The sequence below is a fragment of the Mus pahari genome, chromosome 18, assembly GCF_900095145.1.
Source record: "Mus pahari chromosome 18, PAHARI_EIJ_v1.1, whole genome shotgun sequence".
Classification (NCBI taxonomy): Eukaryota; Metazoa; Chordata; class Mammalia; order Rodentia; family Muridae; genus Mus; species Mus pahari.
Window position 1 is genome coordinate 38,192,267 of NC_034607.1, and position 21,229 is coordinate 38,213,495.

The window sequence follows — 21,229 nt, forward strand, 5'->3', positions numbered from 1 at the left end:
GCTAAATTTGCCTTGCTGAGGGTTTGCAATTTTAAAAAACTCCTTTCTTCCTCATTTGCAAACCCTATGAGTGTGTGCAGGCTATTAGTAGTGGCGTTTGCAGCTAAGAACAGTGCGAGGAGCAAGCTTAATCCGTCATGCAAACAAAAGTAAAAATGCTCTCTGATTGCTCCAGTCACATCCTAACTACATTAAATTTCCTGCCAGCAGGCACCCATTCACTCTCCCACAAACCTAATGGAACCAAAATGGCTTTTTCCTCTGATTTCCTTAGTTCTCAAAAATAGATAGGCAGTAGCTCTCCGGGGGGGGGGGGAGTGAAGTCTCGGGGATTTATATGTAACAGACCTCCTGAGTGTTTCCTGGTAAGGCAGTGCACTTATGTGTCACCTCCTTCTGGGTTTTAAAAGCAAGCTTATCCAAAACACAGGTCCTTATGACATTCCAATGGAATGTGGAGCTGGGAGACAAAGGCTAGAAAAGGGGATTATAATCTCTGGGCAAGATACAACAAATGTGGTGTAGTCACACTCATGACACTGGAACCGTGTTGGTGGCCTGGGAGTTGCTACTAGTCCCCCTTTAGTTGGATGCTGATGGTTTCTGGGCAAATTGAAGTTTTTTTTTTTTTTTTAAATCATGTTCTCCCTCAGTTTTTTTCTTTTCCTTACCTATCCTCTTGGTGTTAATTCTCTTTGTTTTCAGTGTTCTTGATACATTATTCTTTACAGCAGTGAGGCCTTCAGCATACAGTAGCTTATAAGGTCTTCACTAAGTATTGTTTCACTTGATCCTAATAAGTTCCTGGCCAGGTGAGCTGGGAAATAACCCTAAGGATCATCAACTCTTAGCGAGCATTTAATGGTAGGCTGTATCTTGAGCACCTGAGTGGTATACGCCATTGTCCTCTACAGACCCAAGGATCCATGAGCTGCTATGTTTATTTCCCACCTTACAGGTGGGAAAATAGTTTTCCAGAGAAAAAGTAGCAGAGCTGAAGTTGCATCTCTGGGTAATGGAAGAGCTAAGCTTGGCCTGGCTTTTTTAGTTTCCTGACTTTCCTAGGCCCATGTGTTTAGCTGACACCGTCCTCAGAGTTGTCCCTGGATCAGTGACCTAAAGCATCTCGTTAGGCAGGCCCTGTAATTGTCCCCAATCCACAGAGGAAGGACATCAGGCCCTGACAGCTCATGCCAACTGTATGCTACAGGGGATTTGAATCTTTAGCTATCTGGAGTCAGAAGCGAGCTCTTGGAGTACTTACTGGGCTTCCGTGAGTCTCCTCTGAACCTGTGTCTGGCAGGTGATTGACACACTATCATGCATTAGTTTGTTTGGTCTCCCAGTCACAAGGACTGGGGTTTGTCTCACGTCCAGTTACCTGGAGTGCAGGATTGGGCATGTGTCAGGCACAGTGGGTACCAGTGAGCCCCGTTGCCAGTTCTGTGCTTTTTATCCTGCAGCAGCCTTTTCTCTGCCTTTTCTCGTGAAGTCACTTTGACCCTGTAGTTTTGTGTTTTCACTGCTGTGTTTACAGAGTGCACATGGCCTCACTCCCTGTTTCTTTTGCTTTCTGTTTGGTCTTCTCCAAGGTAGAGTGTTTGAAAGCAACCCCCACTCCTTAAAGAACCAGGGCTCTGTTGAAATGAACCAGTCTCCATCCAGCTGTCTTCCTGTCATCTTCTGATTGTCTCATTCATCAGCATCAAATACTATTAAGTGTCTTTCCGTACTTTGTGCTGTGCTAGGCATTCTATGAGCAAACAAAACAGACAGGGTCTCCGATTTTAAGGCATTCCCAACCCAAGCCAGTTTGGAGCTCTTTAAAGGCCCCCGTTAGTCTTCAAGATTGGAAGATTTTACGCTAGGGGCTGTGGGAGACTATCTTGGTGTCACACTGTGACCCCTACTGCTTCACCTCAGCCTCATAGCTGGCTTTTTATTTCTCCCCTTGGCATTTTAAAAATTTGTGCTTGTCCCAGGATCCGCCCACACGACTTCCTCTGTTTGAATAGACTTCCCGATCTATCTGTCATTATACAATTTTCATTTAGTAGATTGTCTTGGTTAATAACATCAGCGAATACTCTTTAAAGACAGTCTAAGGAAACTCGCACTCACTAACTGGTCCTCAGAAACATCCCATTCTTGTTATGTTGCTGTTAGAATTATGTCTAAGGAACCAGTCACTTCCTTAAGTAGGTTCCTCTCTTCTGTCCGTCACCTCTTCATCGCAGTGTCTGCTGCTTACTAGGGGGTTCTGTCCGTTGGCCTCTCCTCAACTGTCATGTGTTGTGTGCTCTGTAAAAGATGCGCACGACCTACAGGGTGCAGGTGAACACACTCCAGGGACTGCGGGTTTTTTTTTTTTTTTGATGGAAAAAAAAGTGTGTTGGGAGAAGTGTTTAGCAGATGAAGGTCTTGCAGATTTAGGTCAGTAAACAGCTGAAGAAAAATGAGGCTTTCGGGACCTGGCTTTTTAAAAATAATGATTTAAATATTAAAACACAAGGAGATACTCCCTGGGAAGGTGACCTTTGCAGTGGTGGGTAGGGTCCAGCAGAGAGGGCCTTGGGTTATATTACCAAAAAAATTATACACATGCAAAAATTTGGACAGCCTCTTTTTCCAATAATAGAATTAGAGATATTTTTATAATTTTAATCTTATATTTGTTAAACTTGGTATAAGATACCAATAACGACTGACATGAAAGCGACTGTGAGGTGAGAATCCACCTTACCCGGAAGAACAGTTCCTCCTAACATGGTGTGCTCTGTTTTATTCATAGGCTATCAGATTCCCTGGATACGCTTTCAGAAATATCTTCAAATAAACAGAATCATTCTTATCCTGGTAAGATTATGTTTTTCAAACCCAGTTAAAATATTTCTTCACTTTCTCTCACTGAAACGTATTTTAACTGTTAAATATCTGTATCAATATGTTTCTATCAAAGTGTCTGAAGTGCGGCTGTATTGCAAGTAAGCCCAGAGCAGATCAGTTTCCCGCCTCCCAGCTCTGTGCTCCGCTCCCTCTCCCCTGCCTCCCTTTGTATTTCCCACGCTAAGGTTGCCAGCCTAGGATTGCGTATTCTCGATTCCTTTGGTTTTCTGTTCTGTTCTGCTGCTTGCAACCATGTATCAGTAAGTAGCGCTTTGTTTCCAGTCTCTGCTGTTTGGTCTTTCAGCATTCCGTGGGACTGACGCTTTAGCTGATGCTTATTTCTGCTGCATCCTGCTTTTTATTATTACACTGTTGTGCACACGTACACACGTGGCCCTGGGGTTGGTAAGTGTGGCTGCCACACCCTCCATCTTCCTGGGAGACGCAGGTGATGGCACTGCATGCTCCCCTCAGCCACTGACTAGGCCCTGTTCCTGCTGCCCTGCTAGATTTAAACAGTGTTTCATTGTGACCCTAATTGACGTCTTCTAGTCTTTAATTAGTGTGAGAGCAGTCGGTCTTCTCAGCTTTTGGTTTGTGGAGCTGTGCAGTGCCTTTTTTCTGTTTAAAGCTCTTGCTTGTTCTTCCTTTGGGTGATTTGCTTATCTTGGTAATTTGTAGGTTTCTTTCTATATTTTGGGAATGCATCTTTCACTGGTTTATGTGTTACTAATATGTGTCAGCTCATGACATATCTTCACTTTTCTGGCATCTTTTGGTGAAAAGACTTTTTAATTTTTATGTACTCAAAGAATAAAACATCTCATGGCTTGCATTTTTTTTATCTTAAGAATTTACACACACACACACACACACACACACACACACACACACATATACCCCAGGGACAGAAACTGTAATGCTCCTTCCTGGGCCTTCCTTTTTTTAATTTTGGTTTTGTGTTTCATATTTGTCAGTTTACCCAGAATTGACTCTGTGTGTGGTAAGGATTGGGTTTGATTTTCTTTCCATCTGTGGGTGACTATTTATGGAAGATATTAGTATAATGACTACCCTGGCATATCAGTTGCAGTCAGCCCATTCAAGTGTGGTATCCCCATTCTAGAGGCCATGCTACAATGGGACCTTCCTGATGATGTGTGGTACTGTGTCCATTCTGACTTCTAGGTGGATGGGTCCCACTGGCACTTTCCAACACCACAGGGGCTTTCTCCATGTGTCTGTGTCGCCTTCCCCTGCTGTGGATGTATATGTGTGTGTGTACACATCTCTGTGTATCTGTGTGCATGTGTTTGTATGTGTGTGTGTGCACATGTATGTGATTGTGCTTGTGCATGTGTGTGTATGTCTGTGTGTATGCATGTGTATGTGTGTATGATCCTGTGTACATGTGTCTATGTGTGTGTCTGTATGTGTGTATGTGTGTGTCCTCTGACTTTATTATCCACTGATGTTGTGTTGGTTATTCTTGATTTCTTTTGTTCTGACATAAACTCTATGATCATTTTGTTGAAATTCCTATAGTAGCACGCTAGGACCTTGAGGAGGTTGGGAAGCTCTGGTCTCACTACTCTTCTGTCTATAAGCATGGACTTTCTCTCCACTTACTTATGTGACACCACCCCCCCTTTGTTTTCTGTGAAACTGATTACTTCCATTCAGTCACCATCTGAGAATATTAAATGGAAAGTTCCATAAATAAGCAACTCATAGGTTTTGAGTGTCACATTATTCTAAGTGGATGATAAAATGTCACTCTGTCCTGCCTGGAACATGAGTTGTCCTTTTGTTTAGCATATCTGGGTGCATGTTACCATCCTGTTGGCCCTTCATAATCCTCTAGTTACAGATTGACTGTCTAGGTCCTGCTTGTGTTGAGTTAACTGTAATTTCACTTAGTAAAATGTATGCTAAGGGTATGCATTCTGTGAGTTCAAGGCTAGCCGGGTCTACAGACCGAGTTCCGGGACAGTCATTGCTACACAGAAAAACCTCAGCTGAAAAAATAAGTTTGCTTGTCTTTATCTTTTACTCTGAGAGCTCCATTCATTTTAATTTATTGCTATTATTGATGTATTAGCAATGTTCTTTATGCTTTTACTTAGTTCCCATTCTATTTTAAATATTTATTTTTATGTATGTCTCTTTGAGAGCGGATGAGCCTGTGTTGGGGGGTTCTGTGTGCCACGGAGGCCAGAAGAAGGTGTTGGATTCTTCAGAGTACAGTTATAGGTGCTTCCTGTATGCTTGCTTGCTATGTGGGTGCTGGGATCTGAACTCTGGTCTTCATGATTGCACAGCAAACTCCCTTAACCTAAGTCATAAATGGTGGCTGTTTTCTGTTTTTGTTGTCTTTGTTTTTGTTGTTGTTATTGGTTTTGTTTTATTTTGTTTTTGATGCAGCATCTTTACATAGTCCTGGCTAACTTAGAATTCCTATGTAGAATTCCTTGAACCCAGCGAGGTCTCCTCTCATTGCTTCTGCCTCCCAGTGCTGGGATTGTGGTATGCACCACCACTCCCAGCTCTTGCTTCCTGCTTGACTCTGTTCTGTGTGTGTTCCTACCTTTTCTTTTCCTGCACTCTTTACTTCCCTACAGTGTATGAGCTGCACTCTGAATATGCTACGTAGCAGTTATCATAGATCATTTAATGTACACACTTCACACTGTTTAAAGTCAATCATTTGTACCCTCTTCCTATACAATTTGAATCCTTAGAAGCTGAGATGTCATGGTTCTATTTTAGCACCCCTGAAAGTAGACATCATTATAATAGTTTTTCTGTACTATTTTATTTCACTTCTATATTTGCTCATCCATATTCATAACTTCCTCTTAGGATAACTTTGGGTTGTTTTTTTTTTTTTGCCTGTGTATACATTTTGTTGTTGTTTGTTACTTCCAGTGGCATTTTTATTGGATGTAGAATTTTGGAACTTTCTCCCTGTAGTCAGAAGCTCTGGCTGCTGTCATGAATGAGAAGTCCAGTGTCTGAGCAATCCTCGTTGCTGTAGGATGAGAAGTCCAGTGTNATGAGAAGTCCAGTGTCTGAGCAATCCTCGTTGCTGTAGGATGAGAAGTCCAGTGTTTGAGCAATCCTCATTGTTGTAGGAGGTTTATCTTGCCTTTTTGTTAGTTTTGGATTCTTTGAAGGCGTCTTCCCTTTGTACTGTGCAGTTTTATTAGGATATATGCAGGTGGAAGTTTCTTTTTGTTAATCCTGTTTGACACTCTGCGTCTTCCTAGATCTGGAGATGGGCATCTAAGCAAGTCTTGTGTCGGCTACACCTTGTCCCTTTGGTGACGTGCCTTTAGCGTTATCCATTTCCTGTTGGCTACAGCTTGTCCCTTTGGTGACGTGCCTTTAGCGTTATCCGTTTCCTGTTTCTCTCTTCAACTGTGTCTGTTCCACTGCTCGATCCAGCCGCCCCATTAATAACCATCCAAATGTCTTTTCTTTTTGCACATCTCACTGCTATTCATTTTCCCATCTGTGCTCAAGCTCGGCTCTCATGTCCTTAACATCTTAAGTATTATCCATCACTGTGTGCTAACTAGTTTAATGTTGGAAGCTTTGCTATGTCTAATTCTACACCCTGGGTCTGTTGAGTCTGATTTATGATGTCTCCTCCTCTTGTGACTTTCTAGTTTATTACTGAGAAATGCTTAATTAGAATTTTATAGATGTCAGTGCTTTGATGCCTTCAGATACACTGACTTCTATTTCCCCAAAGCTCTACTGCCCCAGAACTACTTTAGCTTATATTCTCTGTAGTATTTTTTTTTTCTAGTTACATAGATAGCATGAATTTACTCATGGCTACAAAATTGAATTCAGTAGTTCCAGCTTTGCATTGCTAAGAAAGCCACTGAGGCAGGGGGAGGAGGGTGGGATAAGGAGTTTCCAGAGGGGAGACCTAGAAGGGGGATGACATTTGAAATGTAAATAAAGAAAATGTCCAATAAAAGGGAAAAAAGAAAAAGAAAGCCATTGTTTCATTTGGCGTCTTGCCTCAAGATAAGAGTGAGCGTAAACTCCTTTACCAGAGCCTTTGCTAGGGTCCCCCTATACCAGGTTTGCTCCTTCCTTCCCTGGCTCTTGTGTACACACTCAGAAGTCCAATACACAGGGATCAAGGGGCAGCCCTGTGGTACAAGATGAGATTGCACACTGGGTGCCTAGCAGCTTCTCCTGGCTTCTTTCCTTTTTTATGGTTTGGCCTCTTTGAAATTGTACATTGGGGGGATCTGGGGTGTGTCCCCCGTGTGCACATGTGCACACACACACACACACACACACACACACGGGGGTGGGGTGGGGTGGGTATGACTTTGAGTCAGCTCAACAGTATATTCTATAAAGTTATAGTTGTTTTAAGTTGGGGTTATTTTAACCAAGAGATTTGTTTAGCACTTCTGATTTGCCAGAATTGGAAATAAATTTTCTCTTTTAAAGTCTACCTTTTGGGGGAGTTTCTTAATCTTTGAACTTTTGTGTATGGGCGGAGGGCACAATGAGGAGCTCTGAAGTTTATTGTCCAGTGTTCTGTTCTTGGAATATTTTTTATGACAGTTTAAAAAAAAACACCATTTTTATATACTTATTAAGATTGTAATATTTCATCATTTACGGAATCCACTTTATCAGTGTGTGATTTGGTATTATTTGGTCTTTAAGAAATCTTATAGGAGAAAACTCTGAGAGTCATGCTGTGCCCATCACTTATCTCTGTGAGAGCAGAGCCTGATTGGGAAGGCTAAGATGAGAAATGGTCTAGAAACCTAACCTGCAGCCGTGTTCTGGGTGCGCATGTGCCTTCATCTCACTGTGTGATGCCTAGCAGCTTCCCTGGGAGATGTGAACAGGTGTTTACTCTCCCTATGTAGGAACTGACAACACACCACAGTAAGGAGATCACCAAGGCTCATCTTGGTGAACCAATGAGTTTTATTGAGGCCACTTACAGAAATATGGGTGATAGGTTATTGATAGGAGTGGAAGTGATCAGGGACAGCTGCATCACCCAAAGCCCATCCCCGAGGGGGTGACGGATGGCTCATGAAAGCTAGAAACTTGGAGTACAGTGCACAGCCTGCAGGCAGATCAACAGGCTGGAGAGCGTTTCTTTCCATCAGCTTAGGTAGTCTTCATGTCTTTCAGGCAGACTGGCTGTCAGGCAGTGGGTCAGGCCTCCGTCTCTTCTACCTGTGCATGCTCAGGGAGGGAGGGGCATATTGTATCTGGTCAGTTTCAGGGACTTCCTGATAGATTTGAGCTGTTTACTTCCTGAGTTGAAGGCAGTTCTCTACAGGATGGAGAATTTTTATCTTAGAAGAACGGCTGCATAGCAGTTTTCTCCGGGAAACAATAAAACAAACAAAACAAACAAATAAACCTCTTGATGTAATGGAGCACTGTAGAAGTGATTAAAAATAACTCACTGTAAAGGCTGAAAACATGTGACATATTTTCCTCTTCTGTCCTTCACTCTCACTTTTAGGTTTTAGGAGAAGTTTCAGCACCACCTCTGCTTCCTCTCAAAAAGAGATTAACAGGAGAAATGCTTTCGCCAAGTGAGTATTGAGAAGCCTTAGAAAACTGCCTTTCAAGATGAGCATGCCAGGATTCTGTGAAGGAAGAGAAATGGAGTTTTGTATCGTACACCCCGCTCGGTAGAATGTTAGCACGTAAGAGAGAAGGTGTGACCGGTGTGTTGAGTTCTTCTTCCCTCCTTTAAAAGCTCAATTAAACATGTCACAAGTGGCTAAAAGCAGCCCACTGTGTGTGTCTTCTCTTCTAAGAGGTTAGTATGGCCGCGAATAGAAGCCAGGGGAATTCACGTTGTGTTTTCATTGGGTCAGAGGTTGATTTTGAACTCCTGTCTACTGAGTTAATCAGATCTGATTTAATAAACTCAGCCATGCATGCAAGAAATAAAGAAATATAAGGCCCATTTGCATAAGGTGCTCTCAGAATTACTATTATTTTAAATGCTTTGGCTTCCCCCTAGTAGTGTACACTCCTCAAACACATCATGGATTCGGAGTTTGAAACTGGCCTTCCTGCTCAGACAGCCGAGGGATTAAGGACAGTGACTTTATGCTCCACTGCACTGGAGATATTCAAGAGCTCTTAGGCAGACTGGAAGACAGGACTGAGAAGAGACTGCCTGGACAGAGAGGGTTCTAGGGGCAGAATCCCTCCGCAGGAGGATGACACCAACAGAGAACTGAGGAGGAGGCACAGTGCTGCCCCCTGGCAAGGACACAGCAGCGGGCCCAGTGCCCATGGTGGGCTGCACACATGAGAAACAGCTGGTAACACTTACCTGCTTCCTATAGCAATAGCAAGAAATTGAACTTATGGATAAGTATGTTTTATGAGTTCTTTGAGAAGGTCACATGCACACAGTATATTTTGATCATATTTACCCTTATTCCCTTCTAGACCCATCCCATACTCCCTTCCAAATTCACGTCTTCTTTTCTTAAATCCACTGAGCCTATTTTATCTTCGTATAAACTCGCCTGTTACCCCTGCCTCTCTGAAAATCCTCCCTCACCCCCACCAATGGTCCATTTATAGTTTTCCAGCTTCATAGGCACTCCAAGTTAAACGGCTCTAAAGTTCCAATGCTAGGATCTCTATATAAATGAGAACGGGTGATATTTGTCTTTTGGGGCCTGGGTTGCCTTAGTGTCGTGTTTTCCAGTTCCATTGATTTGCCTGCAAATTTCGCAATTTAATTTTTCTTTACGGATGAATAAAATGCCATTGCGTAGGAGTACCATATCCTTATCAGTTCATTAGTTGATTGGTATCTTGCTGGTTCACATCCTCACTACCGTGAATTTAGCAACAAGACACAGATGAATACGTACGTAGTAGGCACATGCCCAGGAGGTGTAGCTGGGTCACGTGATAGTTGCAGTTGTGATTTCTTGAGGACCTGCCGTACTGATTTCCATAGTGGCTGCACCTGTTTGAACTCTCACCAACACTGCATAAGGGTTCGTTTACCCCAGATCTTATCCATCAAGAAACATGAAACTGGGGCTGGAGAGGTGGCTCAGTAGTTAAGAGCACGAGCTCTCTAGAGGACCAGGGTTCAATTCCCAGCACCCACACAACAACTTGCCACTGTGTTTGAGTCCAGTCCCAGGGGCTCTAATGCCTACTTCTGGCCTCTGCAGGCACTGCACACTGACACAGAGACAAACAAGCGGGCTAAACGTCCGTACATGTAAAATACAGGAAACATTAAAAGTAAAAATACTAAAAATAACGAAACTCATAATAGTTATTTTAAGATTTTGTTTTGTGAACGTTTTACCTACATTTGTGTCTGTGTACAGGTTGTATACTTGGTGCCAATGGGGTTAGAAAAGGGCATCAGATCCCTCAGAACTGGAGTTACAGACTTGTGAGCCACCACGTGGGGGCTGGGAATTGAACCTGGATCCCCTGGAAGAGTTGCCAGCGCTCCTAACTTCTGAGCCTTTTCTCCAGGCCCTTCAAAGTAGCTTTAATTTACATTTCCCTGATGGCAAAGAATGGATGGTGAATACTTGAAAGAATATTTCTTAGCCATTGCATTTTCTGAGAAATCTTTGTTCAGTTCCATTGCCCACATTTTAAAAGGGATGTCTGTTTTCTGGATAAATATATATATATATCAATTATATTTATAAAATTATATCCATCCCTATATCACCTATCTATCTATATCTATCAATCTATCTCTTTGTGTCTTTCTTTATACCTATCCATATCTATTTATCTCTCCACCTCCGTGTGTCTCTGTCTCTCTGTCCATCTCTATCTCTGTCTCTCTCTCTCTCTCTCTGTCCATCTCTATCTCCGCCGCTCTCTGCCTGTGGGCTGCCTCTTCACTGGGTTAACAGTTTACTTTGAGATACAGAAACTTTCATTCCTTGCAGTTCCCCCCCCCCCCCCCCGTTGATCATTGGTTCCCGACAGGAAGTCCTCTCTCTCCTCAGCCCTTGTCCTGAAGCACACTTTGTCCTCTTCTCTCCCAGCCCTCTGAGTGTTTCCGTTTAACGTTAAGATCTTTGATCCACTTTGGAATTGATCTGTGTGCAGGGGATGCGAGAAGGATCAACTTTCAATCTTTATGTGAGCATCTGGTCTTCTCAGCACTGTTTGTTGAAGACACTGTCTTTTCTCCAGCGTGTATTTTGGCGTCCTCGTAAGAACCCAGGTGGCTGTAGGTACCAGGGGCTTGGATATATCTGGATTCCTGGTTCTCCTGCACCTGCTCAGTGTGGCGGCTGGCTGTGTGCCAACAACGCTGTGTGTTTTCAGTATGGCTCTCTAGGATAATTGAAAGTCAGGAATGGTGATACTTCCAGCAGAGTTCCTATTGTTCACAGTTGTTTTGTTTTGCATATCTTTGGATATCTGGGGCCTTTTTTTTTTTTTTAATTTCCATGTGAATGTTAAGATTGTAGTTTGTTTTCAGTTTCTGCGTAGAATTGCATTGGAATTTCTATGTGGATGGCATTGAATCTGTTTATTAATTTGGGTGCAGTAGCTGTTTTTAGGATATTAATCCTGCCAATCCATGAGATGAGAAGTCTCTCCATCTTCTATTTCTTCGGGGTCATAAGGTTTTCAGTGTATGTGGATGCCATGGGTTGGTTGGTTTGTTGACTTGTGAATGTGATTGTCCCCATGATTTCCTTACCAGCCTGTCTTTAATAGGAAGGGTGTTGGTTTGGATATTCTGATGTATATATTCTGATGTATATATTCTGATGTATATATTCTGATGTATAGCTTATCACTTTGCTTTACATGTTGGTCAGTTCTGGGAGTTTCCTGGTGGAGATCTTGGGGTCCTTCATACACAGAATCATGCCATCCGTAGATAGTTCATTTAAGTTAAAAATCTTGTTCATTTAAGTTAAAAATCTAGTGACCGTTTGTGATAAAAACTGGAGGGAAACATACACCATAAAGACTGGCTGTGGAGAACCGAAAGTCACCGTCCTATTAAGTGGAGAAAAATATGAAGGATTCCCACTCAGATGAGAAGACAAGGCACCCACTTTCCCCTCCTGCTCAGTACAGTGCTTTCAGTCCTGACTGGAGATATGCTTCTGTTGAAACCATAGTCATTCTTTCCGCGCGTTGATGATGGAGTGTGAGGGTGCAGTGTTTTCTGATTACCGTTGGTGGGAACACTGGCAGGTCTCCGCCATGTGCCAGTTGGACGGTTCTGCCGCCTTGCTGGTGTTCGCCTGGAGGGATCTGTGTTGGAAAGGGGGTTCTTGGTGACTGATCACCGTGGTGCTATTTACTTTTAATTATTCATATAGGAGTAAATGATCACTTCAGAGCAAATGTAGAAAGCAGAGACAGTGAAAGTCCTGGCCGTGTGAGGCTGAGATTGTATGAGGCAGGCACCAGGCACGTGGTGAGTGTTCAGAAAATACAGCCTATTGCCATGATTTTTCTGGAAAATGTCGGCAGCTTCGTCAGGCTACAAAAAAGCACCCATTCGGTATGAGTTTGGAGACCAAGGGACTAGAACTCCTAGGTTGCTTTTGTGTGTTCAGTAAACGATTGTTTCTATGCGTTGCATTTTACATTGGATGAGATAAATAATTGTAAATGTTTTGATTCCGTTCACTTCCTTTCTTCCTTCTGCCCCTCTTTCCTTTTTGAAATAAGTTCTTCATATTGTCCAAGCGGGCCCTGAACTCCCGATCCCCTAACCCCAGCCCCCTGGCTGCTTGTCTTACAGACGTAAGCCACCTTGCCTGGCTCCTTATTTTCTGTTTTAAGGCAGGGTTGCACCATATAGCCCACGCTGGCCAAGATCTCACACGGCATAGCTGAGGTTGTGCCTGAACAATTTGCCTCAGCCTCCTGAGCATTGGAATTACATGTGCACTGCCATATGGGGCTTTAAAAGTATTTCCTGATTATAATTTCTTCATTTTTTGGAAGGCATGGCTTAGAAGTCTCTGTGCTCTGGCGTCCTAGCTATAAATTTTAAATCGTCTTCGTTTTTACTGGGTGCCTAATAGAACCAAACAAGATACTGTGTGTGGTAGCATATTTAAAAGTGTAGAAAATGGGAGCTGGAGAGGTGGCACAGGGGGTTAGAGCCTTCTCAGCTTTGTGTCACAATCAAGAAGACTGGAGTTCAGATCTTGCACCCACACAAGTCAGGTATACTGGGAAACTATAACCCCAGCTCTAAGGTGAGTAGAGACAGGAGGATGGCTGGGACTTGATGGCTTCCAGCCATGGGAGAGTTCAGAGTGAGAATGGCTGCAAAAGAGTACGTGGGAAGTGCAGACAGCACCCATGCTTTCTCAGCAGACACATGTACAGACAGATGGACACATGATGCACTCAAACACACAACCAGTTAATCCTCTAAAAATACTGAAAAGAAGGCAAAGGGTGAAAGAAGGCGGCACTGCTTTACAGTAGGAAGATCTTAAGTAGTTTGGGTAGCAGTGCCACAGCCTGCAGTGGGAGAGGAGGGGAGGGGAGGAAGGGGAGGGACAGGAGGGGAGAGAAAAGAAGGGAAGAAGAGACTAGGGGTTTGAAGTGGAAGACCCCTGGTTCCCTTGGCAGGCACTAAATAACCATCTGGACTTCCCAAGTGAGAGGGCAACAGTGTCTGTTATGAATATCAGGGTCAACTGCCTCCTATGGACAGAGAGAGGTGCCAGTGTGGGTAGGGAGGGGGCTCCGGGGGGCAGTACAAGTAGGGGAGGGGCCCTGGGGGCAGTATGGGTAGGGGTGGGGTCCTGGGAGCAGTATGGATAGGGGAGGGGCCCTGAGGGCAGTATGGGTAGGGGAGGGGCCCTGGGGGCAGTATGGCTAGGGGAGGGATCCTGGGAGCAGTATGGCTAGGGGAGGGGCCCTGGGGGCAGTACAGGTAGGGGAGGGGCCCTGGGGGCAGTATGGGGAGGGGAGGGGCCCTGGGGGCAGTATGGGTAGGGAAGGGGCCCTGGGGGCAGTACAGGTAGGGGAGGGGCCCTGGGGGCAGTACGGGTAGGGGAGGGGAGGGGCCCTGGGGGCAGTACAGGTAGGGAAGGGGCCCTGGGGGCAGTACAGGGAGGGGAGGGGAGGGGCCCTGGGGGCAGTACAGGTAGGGAAGGGGCCCTGGGGGCAGTACAGGTAGGGGAGGGGAGGGGAGGGGCCCTGGGGGTAGTCCAGGTAGGGGAGGGGCCCTGGGGGCAGTACGGGTAGGGGAGGGGAGGGGCCCTGGGGGTAGTCCAGGGTCAGGCTTTGTTCCAGTCAGGTGAGTGGCAGGTGCTAAGAGGTACCTACACTGTAGGAGATGCTGTGTTGTAGAAGGGCAGGAATGGTATTGAGAAGAGCCCAGACTCTCTCCTCCCAGCAGAAGGGAAGGCAGCTGGAATTCATGGGAAAGACCTATATCTTTACCTAAAATTTATTTTCTAAAGCTGTAGGTTTTAAGATTGTTTTAATGTAAAAATATTTTAAAGTGAAATCACATTCACTTACCATTTCCTTTTCTTTCACTTACTGACACTAATTAAAGTTATGTGTATTTTCCCTAATTGTTTTCTGAAATCCTCTCTCCCCCTCCCCCCTCGTGTGTTGTGTGTGAGTGTGTGTGTGAATATATATTTTTATGGGTATTGTTAAAAGATTCAAAAGAGAAAAACTTTTAGAAATTGGAAGTATATTCCTAATATGGCTATTTCCAATTTTTAAAATTATAATGTCAAAAATAAAGAAAAAATTCCAAATGTTCTTTTACTGTAAGAATGGAAATTGCCTTTTATATTTAATTAAGGAGAAATGATGACATTAAAATGAAGGCTATTATCTGTGACAATAGAAAAACAAAAAGAAAGAGCATTCAGAACATCTACCTACAATTAAGATTCTTCTGAAAGATAGGAAAGTAAAACGAAGTAAATAAAAACAACTATTACTTAACTGCTCAGAAATAAAAATAAAAATAAAGTTATCATAAACTTTTCTCTCTTGTAAATTATGTGAATGCGGAGGTGGCAGCAGGAACGGATGTGGAAACTGTGTCCCGTGACTCCAGTACCTAAGTCTAGTTCTTCTTTTCCCCCTGGACAGGACCAAGACCACCCTGCGCCGCAGCTGGAGCAGTTCCACCACGGCGGGTGGCCTGGAGGGGACCGCGAAGCTCCACGAAGGGTCTCAGGTCCTGCTCACGAGCTCTAACGAAATGGCCACGGTTAGGTACGTGGGTCCCACGGACTTTGCCTCGGGCATCTGGCTTGGACTGGAGCTCCGAAGTGCCAGGGGGAAAAATGACGGCGCTGTGGGTGACAAGCGCTATTTCACCTGTAAGCCGAACTACGGGGTGCTGGTTAGACCAAGCCGAGTGACCTACCGCGGGATTAGTGGGTCAAAGCTCATCGATGAGAATTGTTGAGCTAACCGCCTAAAGCGCCGAGCTTCTCTGAATACATATATGAAAAACAGATGAAAAATAGGGTCTATGACAAAGGGTTTACTTAGCTATTATGTAAAAGCTGAAAATAGAGCGATCTTCATAAAAATCTCCAAAGGAACACAGATATGAACTTTGAGGGTCATGGTTCTTTTGAAAATAATCAGAATGAGCACTTTTAAAAAAACTTCAGGTCCCAAGAAAATTTGGGGACAAAAAACAAAAACAAAAACAAAAACACAAAAAAACTGCACTACTTAGCAATATGTATGTTGTGGTTCTTTTGCCATCGGGCTTCATTTTTGCACATGGTATATGTTCTTCACAGAGTGAAAGTTTTCACCGCCAGCTTCATGATGTTCACATGACCCTTTTCCTGTCCAGATGTTCTGGAATGTTCCTTTCCATCCTCTGTGGTCTGTTACTAAAAAGTACCTAGAGAGCAGGCACTAGACAGCAGGAGGAGGGCGGGCAGTGGGTGATGCCTGGCTCTGCCTTGCACCCATTGACAACCACAGAGATTTCCTTCACCTGGACCACTAACTGGCTGGGTAACAGAGCTGTGCTTGAACATGGGTCTCCTGACTCAGTGCGTGCCTCAGCACACAGTGTGGCCTCAGGTTTCCCTTCGGCAGCTCGACTGCCCCACCAGAACGCACGACAAGAGACTTGCAGTTAGGCTTGTGAGCTCAAGGGCAGAACCTTTTTTGCACACTTCATTTAACTCTGTTAAGTCCCCAACATGCACAGCACTTTTGACACATGATGCACTTTTTACTTTTTGAGACTTTGCCTTCATTTCCTACTGGGATATAAAAATAAAAAAAAAAACTTTAAAGAAGTATTTCACAGAATAAATTAAAATGTGTTGGGCAGGGTGTGTTATCCGTGTGGATGTTCATGGTGTCTGGGCTTGGGGTGGGGTTGGGAGTTAACTGTAGCTGCTGAGTTGTGCCCACTACACAGCTGCAGAGCCACGGCTGGTCGGTCATTGTTTTGGGCACATGTTAAACTAAACATCATGATAGTGATATAATAATGTTATGCATTTGTCTTGTGTTATGTATTGAAGTTTCTGTCCTGTTACGTGTAAAAATTTATCCACTATTGTAAATATTTAGACTTGAAACTACCACACTAATATTGGAACAGTTTGCTTTATGAAATTAAAAATATCCTTCCAAATGGAACTTGCTTTTTGCTCAGACATACACTATTCTGATATTTTGCAGTATACTATCTTAAATCTAAATCTGGTCACTTTGTTGCCTTTTTTTTTTTTTTTTAAAGTGTGGTATTTCAAATAGAGTTATTTTCCTGAAATATATTTGCAAACTCAAGCTGCTTTATAATCCAGGAATATTTTTATTGATTGAAGAAAATGACTGCTGCAATTTAAAAGTGAACTTATTTTACTATATAGATGATTTCTTAAGAGCTATTTATACCATAATATAAAATCCACGATTGTAGTGAGTCTGTAGTTCTTCCTGTTAATAAATAGTATTCAGTACTGTATGTTAGAGACAGCAATGCCAACAATGATGTTATTTTTGAGGTAAAAGGTTGTTCTTTTCCCATTTAGATGGGGATTACTAAATCCATATAATGTATATGCTTACGTATGCTATATGTGCAAGCTAGGTGTTTTCCTTTTGCGTTTTGCTTATTAAATGTCATTCAGATTCACTTCTTGAATATTAATAAAAAGGGAAGCTGTTGGAGCGGTGCCGTGTCTTTTACCCTTTCTGGAGCTGTTTTCAGTGTCTTAGGGTCTGTGTGCTCTGAGCTCCCATCCCTGTCATAAGGGCTCAGAATTCACCTGTCCCTTATAACAAAGACTCTTAAAGGTCCTTATTACTATACATGTATGCAATGTATTCTGGTCATATCTTCCCTACATCCCAATTGTAGCTCGTCTCTGATGCCCTCACCATGGCTCCCCAACCCCCGCAATGTCACTCACTAATTCTTTTTTTTTTTGTGTGTGTGTTTCGAGACAGGGTTTCTCTGTATAGCCCTGGCTGTCCTGGAATTCACTTTGTAGACCAGGCTGGCCTCGAACTCAGAAATCCGCCTGCATCTGCCTCCCAGGTGCTGGGATTAAAGGTGTGTGCCACCACGCCCAGCTCACTCACTAATTCTAACAACTCACTAATTCTAACTAGCAGTGCCCATATGGGTACGGGTATAGGGCCATCTACTAGAACACAGACAACCTCCCAAGAGCTACCTCCCTTGAAGAAAACTGATGGCCCCAGCAGCCATCAACTGCCAGTAGCTCTTTGACTTGGGGGTGGGTGGGTATGTGGACCCCTCCCTCACTTCTTCTGGCTTGGTGGTGTGCGGACAGATGCAGCTGATGTGAGTCCGTTCATTAGTGCATTGGTTCTGACATGTCCAGAAAGTTTCATGCTTTTTACTCACCAAGAATTATGACTTTAGCCACCCTTCTTCAGCATCAAGGAGGAGTTGCTCAAGAATGTGATTCTATGGTTTGATAAGGTCACCTGCTCTTCATTCCTGAGGGCTGTAGTCCACTGTCCACCCAGAGCAGGATGGAATACTTGGAACTTTGGTGGTAAAGCTTTACCTTTTTCGTTATTGTTGTTATTGTTAGGAAGTTGTGAGGGGTGATTTTTAGTGTCCAAAATGTTCTATTTCAAGTGATTCCTTTACAGGTGAAAGTGGACTCAGAGTGTCCCATGCCCATCACTCCCCTATGCTCCTCCCACTTCCCACGGTCCCCCCCCCCCCCACTTCTCAGGCTGCTCCCGTGACTCATATCCCACATGCTTCACCTCTCTCCAGAAGACACGCCTTTCTGCTCATTTCCCATTCCGGCCCTGGATGGAGGGGTGGACTTTGATAGCCTCGGCCATCAGTTCATCCTCACACCGAGGTCAGTCCCCAGCACCTGCCTGCTGCTCCACAAAGCCTGTTGAACAAAAAGAGGTGTGGAATACATCGATGGAGTAAAATGCTGAGCATCACAGAGGTGATACAGAAAGATCAGGTCATGGGACAGGCTCATTTGTCGGGAGGGAAGAAGACAAGAGTGGTTCCTGTGCATCGTACCAGCTCTGCCCTTACCAGCTCTGCCCTTTTGTCTTAGTCACCTCTCCGTTGCTGTGATAAAACAAACACCCTGACCTTGGAAACTTAAAGAAGAAAGAGTATATCTGGGTTTATGGCTCTGGAAGGACTAGAGTCAGTTACCACCATGGTGGTGGAGAGACAGGCAGGCAGGAACAGGACACTAAAGAGGCCGACTTCCTTCGACAGCGAGCTTGAAACAGAACAAATGAGCAAGGCAGGACTTCCTAAACCTCCCTCAACCACCACCACCATGTGGGGACCAAGTGTTCAAACCCAAAAGCCTATGGAGGACATTCTTCTCCAAACCTCCTGGAGGAGGGGGAAGAGACAAAGATGCTGAAGTAGCAGAGGGAAGGAAGGGGAAGACAGGGCCACCGAGACAGCGTCCTGTCTGTGGTGTGGCCAGTTTTGATCATGACATTATGTCATTCTCATGGAGCGAGTGAACTGTATCCCTTGAAAGTGCAAACATGTAGGGGCAGTGCTGATACTAAGGTCCTGTTTCCCTATTGGTTCTTGATCTGTCAGTAGAGAAGCTATGGGCCAGTGCTGAGCAGAAGGGATAGGCGGGACTTCCGGTCCCAGGAGACAAACAGAAAGGCTCAAGGAGAGGAGAGGCAGGGTTCACCATGCTTCTGATGGAGAAAAGGTGACCAGCCACTTGAGATCTCCAAACGGAGTGGCCACACAGACCGCTCCTACAGCAGGGTGGTCAGGGATATTTAGCAGGGACTAGATTCAACTGAGCAACTGAAGTTAGGGCAGGTGGGAGGTGCAGAGATAAGAATATTGATAAGGGCATGCTTTTCCAGGCGGGAGATAGTGGTGCCCAGCAATTGTGTCAGAAGGCCAGTTGAAAATAATGTGTGTGTGTGTGTGTGTGTGTGTGTGTATGTGTGTGTGTGTGAGCATGTGTGTATGTGTGTATGTGTTTGTGCATGTGTGTGTATGTGTGCATGTGTGTATGTATGTGTGTATGTATGTGTGCGTGTATGTGTGTGCATGTGTGTATGTGTATGTGTGTGCGTGTATGTGTGTGTGTATGTGTGTGTATGTATGTGTGTATGTGTGTATGTATGTATGTATGTATGTGTGTGTGCGCACATGTATGTCTTATCAGTGGATTTAAGTGAGGCTGGGTCTGTCCTGGAGCTTAGGCTGGGTAGCAAAGCTACACACAACACAAACACATTGGTCTCTAATGCTAAATAATTTCATTTTAGAGTTTTGAATGTGAAGCTGTTTAGAATTTGTGCTAATAGTACTTAAATCCATTGATCAATGGCTAGAAATGTAGCATTTAGGATCGTTTTAATTGAGAAATGTTACTGAGTGATTTTTAATTATTGGTCAGACATTTGTTACCTAGATGATAGACTCAGAGACATTCAATATATAACACACCATTGCGAGCCCATAGAAAAGTTTAAAACTACATCATGCCCTTTATATTTGCTTACTTATAACACAAGTAAGGTCCTTTGGTGGGTACATCAGTCCTCATTTACAGTGTACGAAGCATGTCTATACAAAAGTCATTTATTTTTTATTTCTTTTTGTGTTCTTTTTTATTAAGTTATTTACTTTATATCTTGAATGCAGCTTCACCTCCTTCCTTTTATTCCCCCCCCCTCATTTATCCTCCCATCCACCCCTCCTCCCATGGATATCACAGCCACCCTTGGCATATCAAGGTACAGTAAGACTAGGTGTGTTTTCCTCTATTGAGGTTAGACAAGGTGGCCCAGTTAGGGGAAAGGGATCCAGAGGTAGGCAGTGTACTCAGAGAGAGCCCCTGCTCCTGTTTTACTGTCCCACATGAGGACAAAGCTACACCACGGTTACATATGTGCAGAGGACCTAGGTCTGTCCCATGCATGCTCTCTGGTTGGTGGTTCAGTCTTCATGAGGCCCTATGGGTCTAGGTTAGTTAATGACTACACCAGGATCCGAGCATAACTGACACAAGAGAGGCTTCACCCAGCAGTGTAATGGATGCAGAGACCCCACAGCCTAACATGAAGTGGAGCTGGAGAATCTTGTGAAGGTGGGGGGGGGGCGCGGAGAAGGATTGAAGGAGGTCAAGTGTCAAGGACACCGCAAGAAAATTTGTGGAATTAAAAGTCTCATGGTTGGGCTGACCAAGTTTATCGGATGTGTTAGGAGTCCACTGTAGTGTGGTGTGATGCTTTTACCTACGGTTAAAAAAGTTTCTATTACAATTTTTACGAATGCTTTGTACCCGAGTATGCACATAGGGAGACTAGAGTAGACAAGCCCACGTTTCTGCCACTAAATGTGGTTTCATTATGTCTAATGGAAATATATCTTTCTGTTTCCTTCCCTTTGTCAAGGGAGAGGCAAGGAGGGCAGGCTTTTTTTTTTTTTTCCTTTCATCTTTTTCTCTGTCTGTCTAGAATTGCCCTAATGAGAAAGTAGTGGTGAGTCCCATCACCCACTTTATCGAACGTTTCCAATAAGAAAGTGTGAGGTCGTGGTGTGCTGAGGAGGACCTGGAGCGTGGAAGAGAGTTTGGAGTATTGGCAGCTATTGGTTTAAACATCATCTGCTCTGACCGATCTCCAGTATTGTCACAGGAATGCTCACAAATCTGCATTAAGTTCGGCTGTAGAGGCCTGGGTGATCCCAAATATTAATGTTTCACGACGTAGATGATTTTGCACAGTTGTAGAGCCTGATAGGCTCTAGTTAGGACGAGTTTGATCCCCAGATGGGGTGAGTTACCAGTTTTTTTTTCCTTTTCTTTCTTTTCTT

The 21,229-nt window shown here is 44.0% G+C and overlaps 1 protein-coding gene across 2 annotated transcripts in view; it reads left to right on the forward strand.

The window, feature by feature from the left end:
- Clip4 (CAP-Gly domain containing linker protein family member 4) overlaps positions 1–17,079 on the forward strand; it is an 81,605-nt gene extending 64,526 nt beyond the window's left edge. For both annotated transcript variants that reach the window (XM_021217769.2, XM_029531389.1), the window contains exons 14-16: positions 2,792–2,856; positions 8,411–8,483; positions 15,016–17,079. In XM_021217769.2, coding sequence (XP_021073428.2) covers positions 2,792–2,856; positions 8,411–8,483; positions 15,016–15,337 — 460 coding nt within the window. In that variant the 3' untranslated portion in view covers positions 15,338–17,079. The remainder of the gene's footprint in view (positions 1–2,791; positions 2,857–8,410; positions 8,484–15,015) is intronic.
- Positions 17,080–21,229: the final 4,150 nt, after the last annotated feature.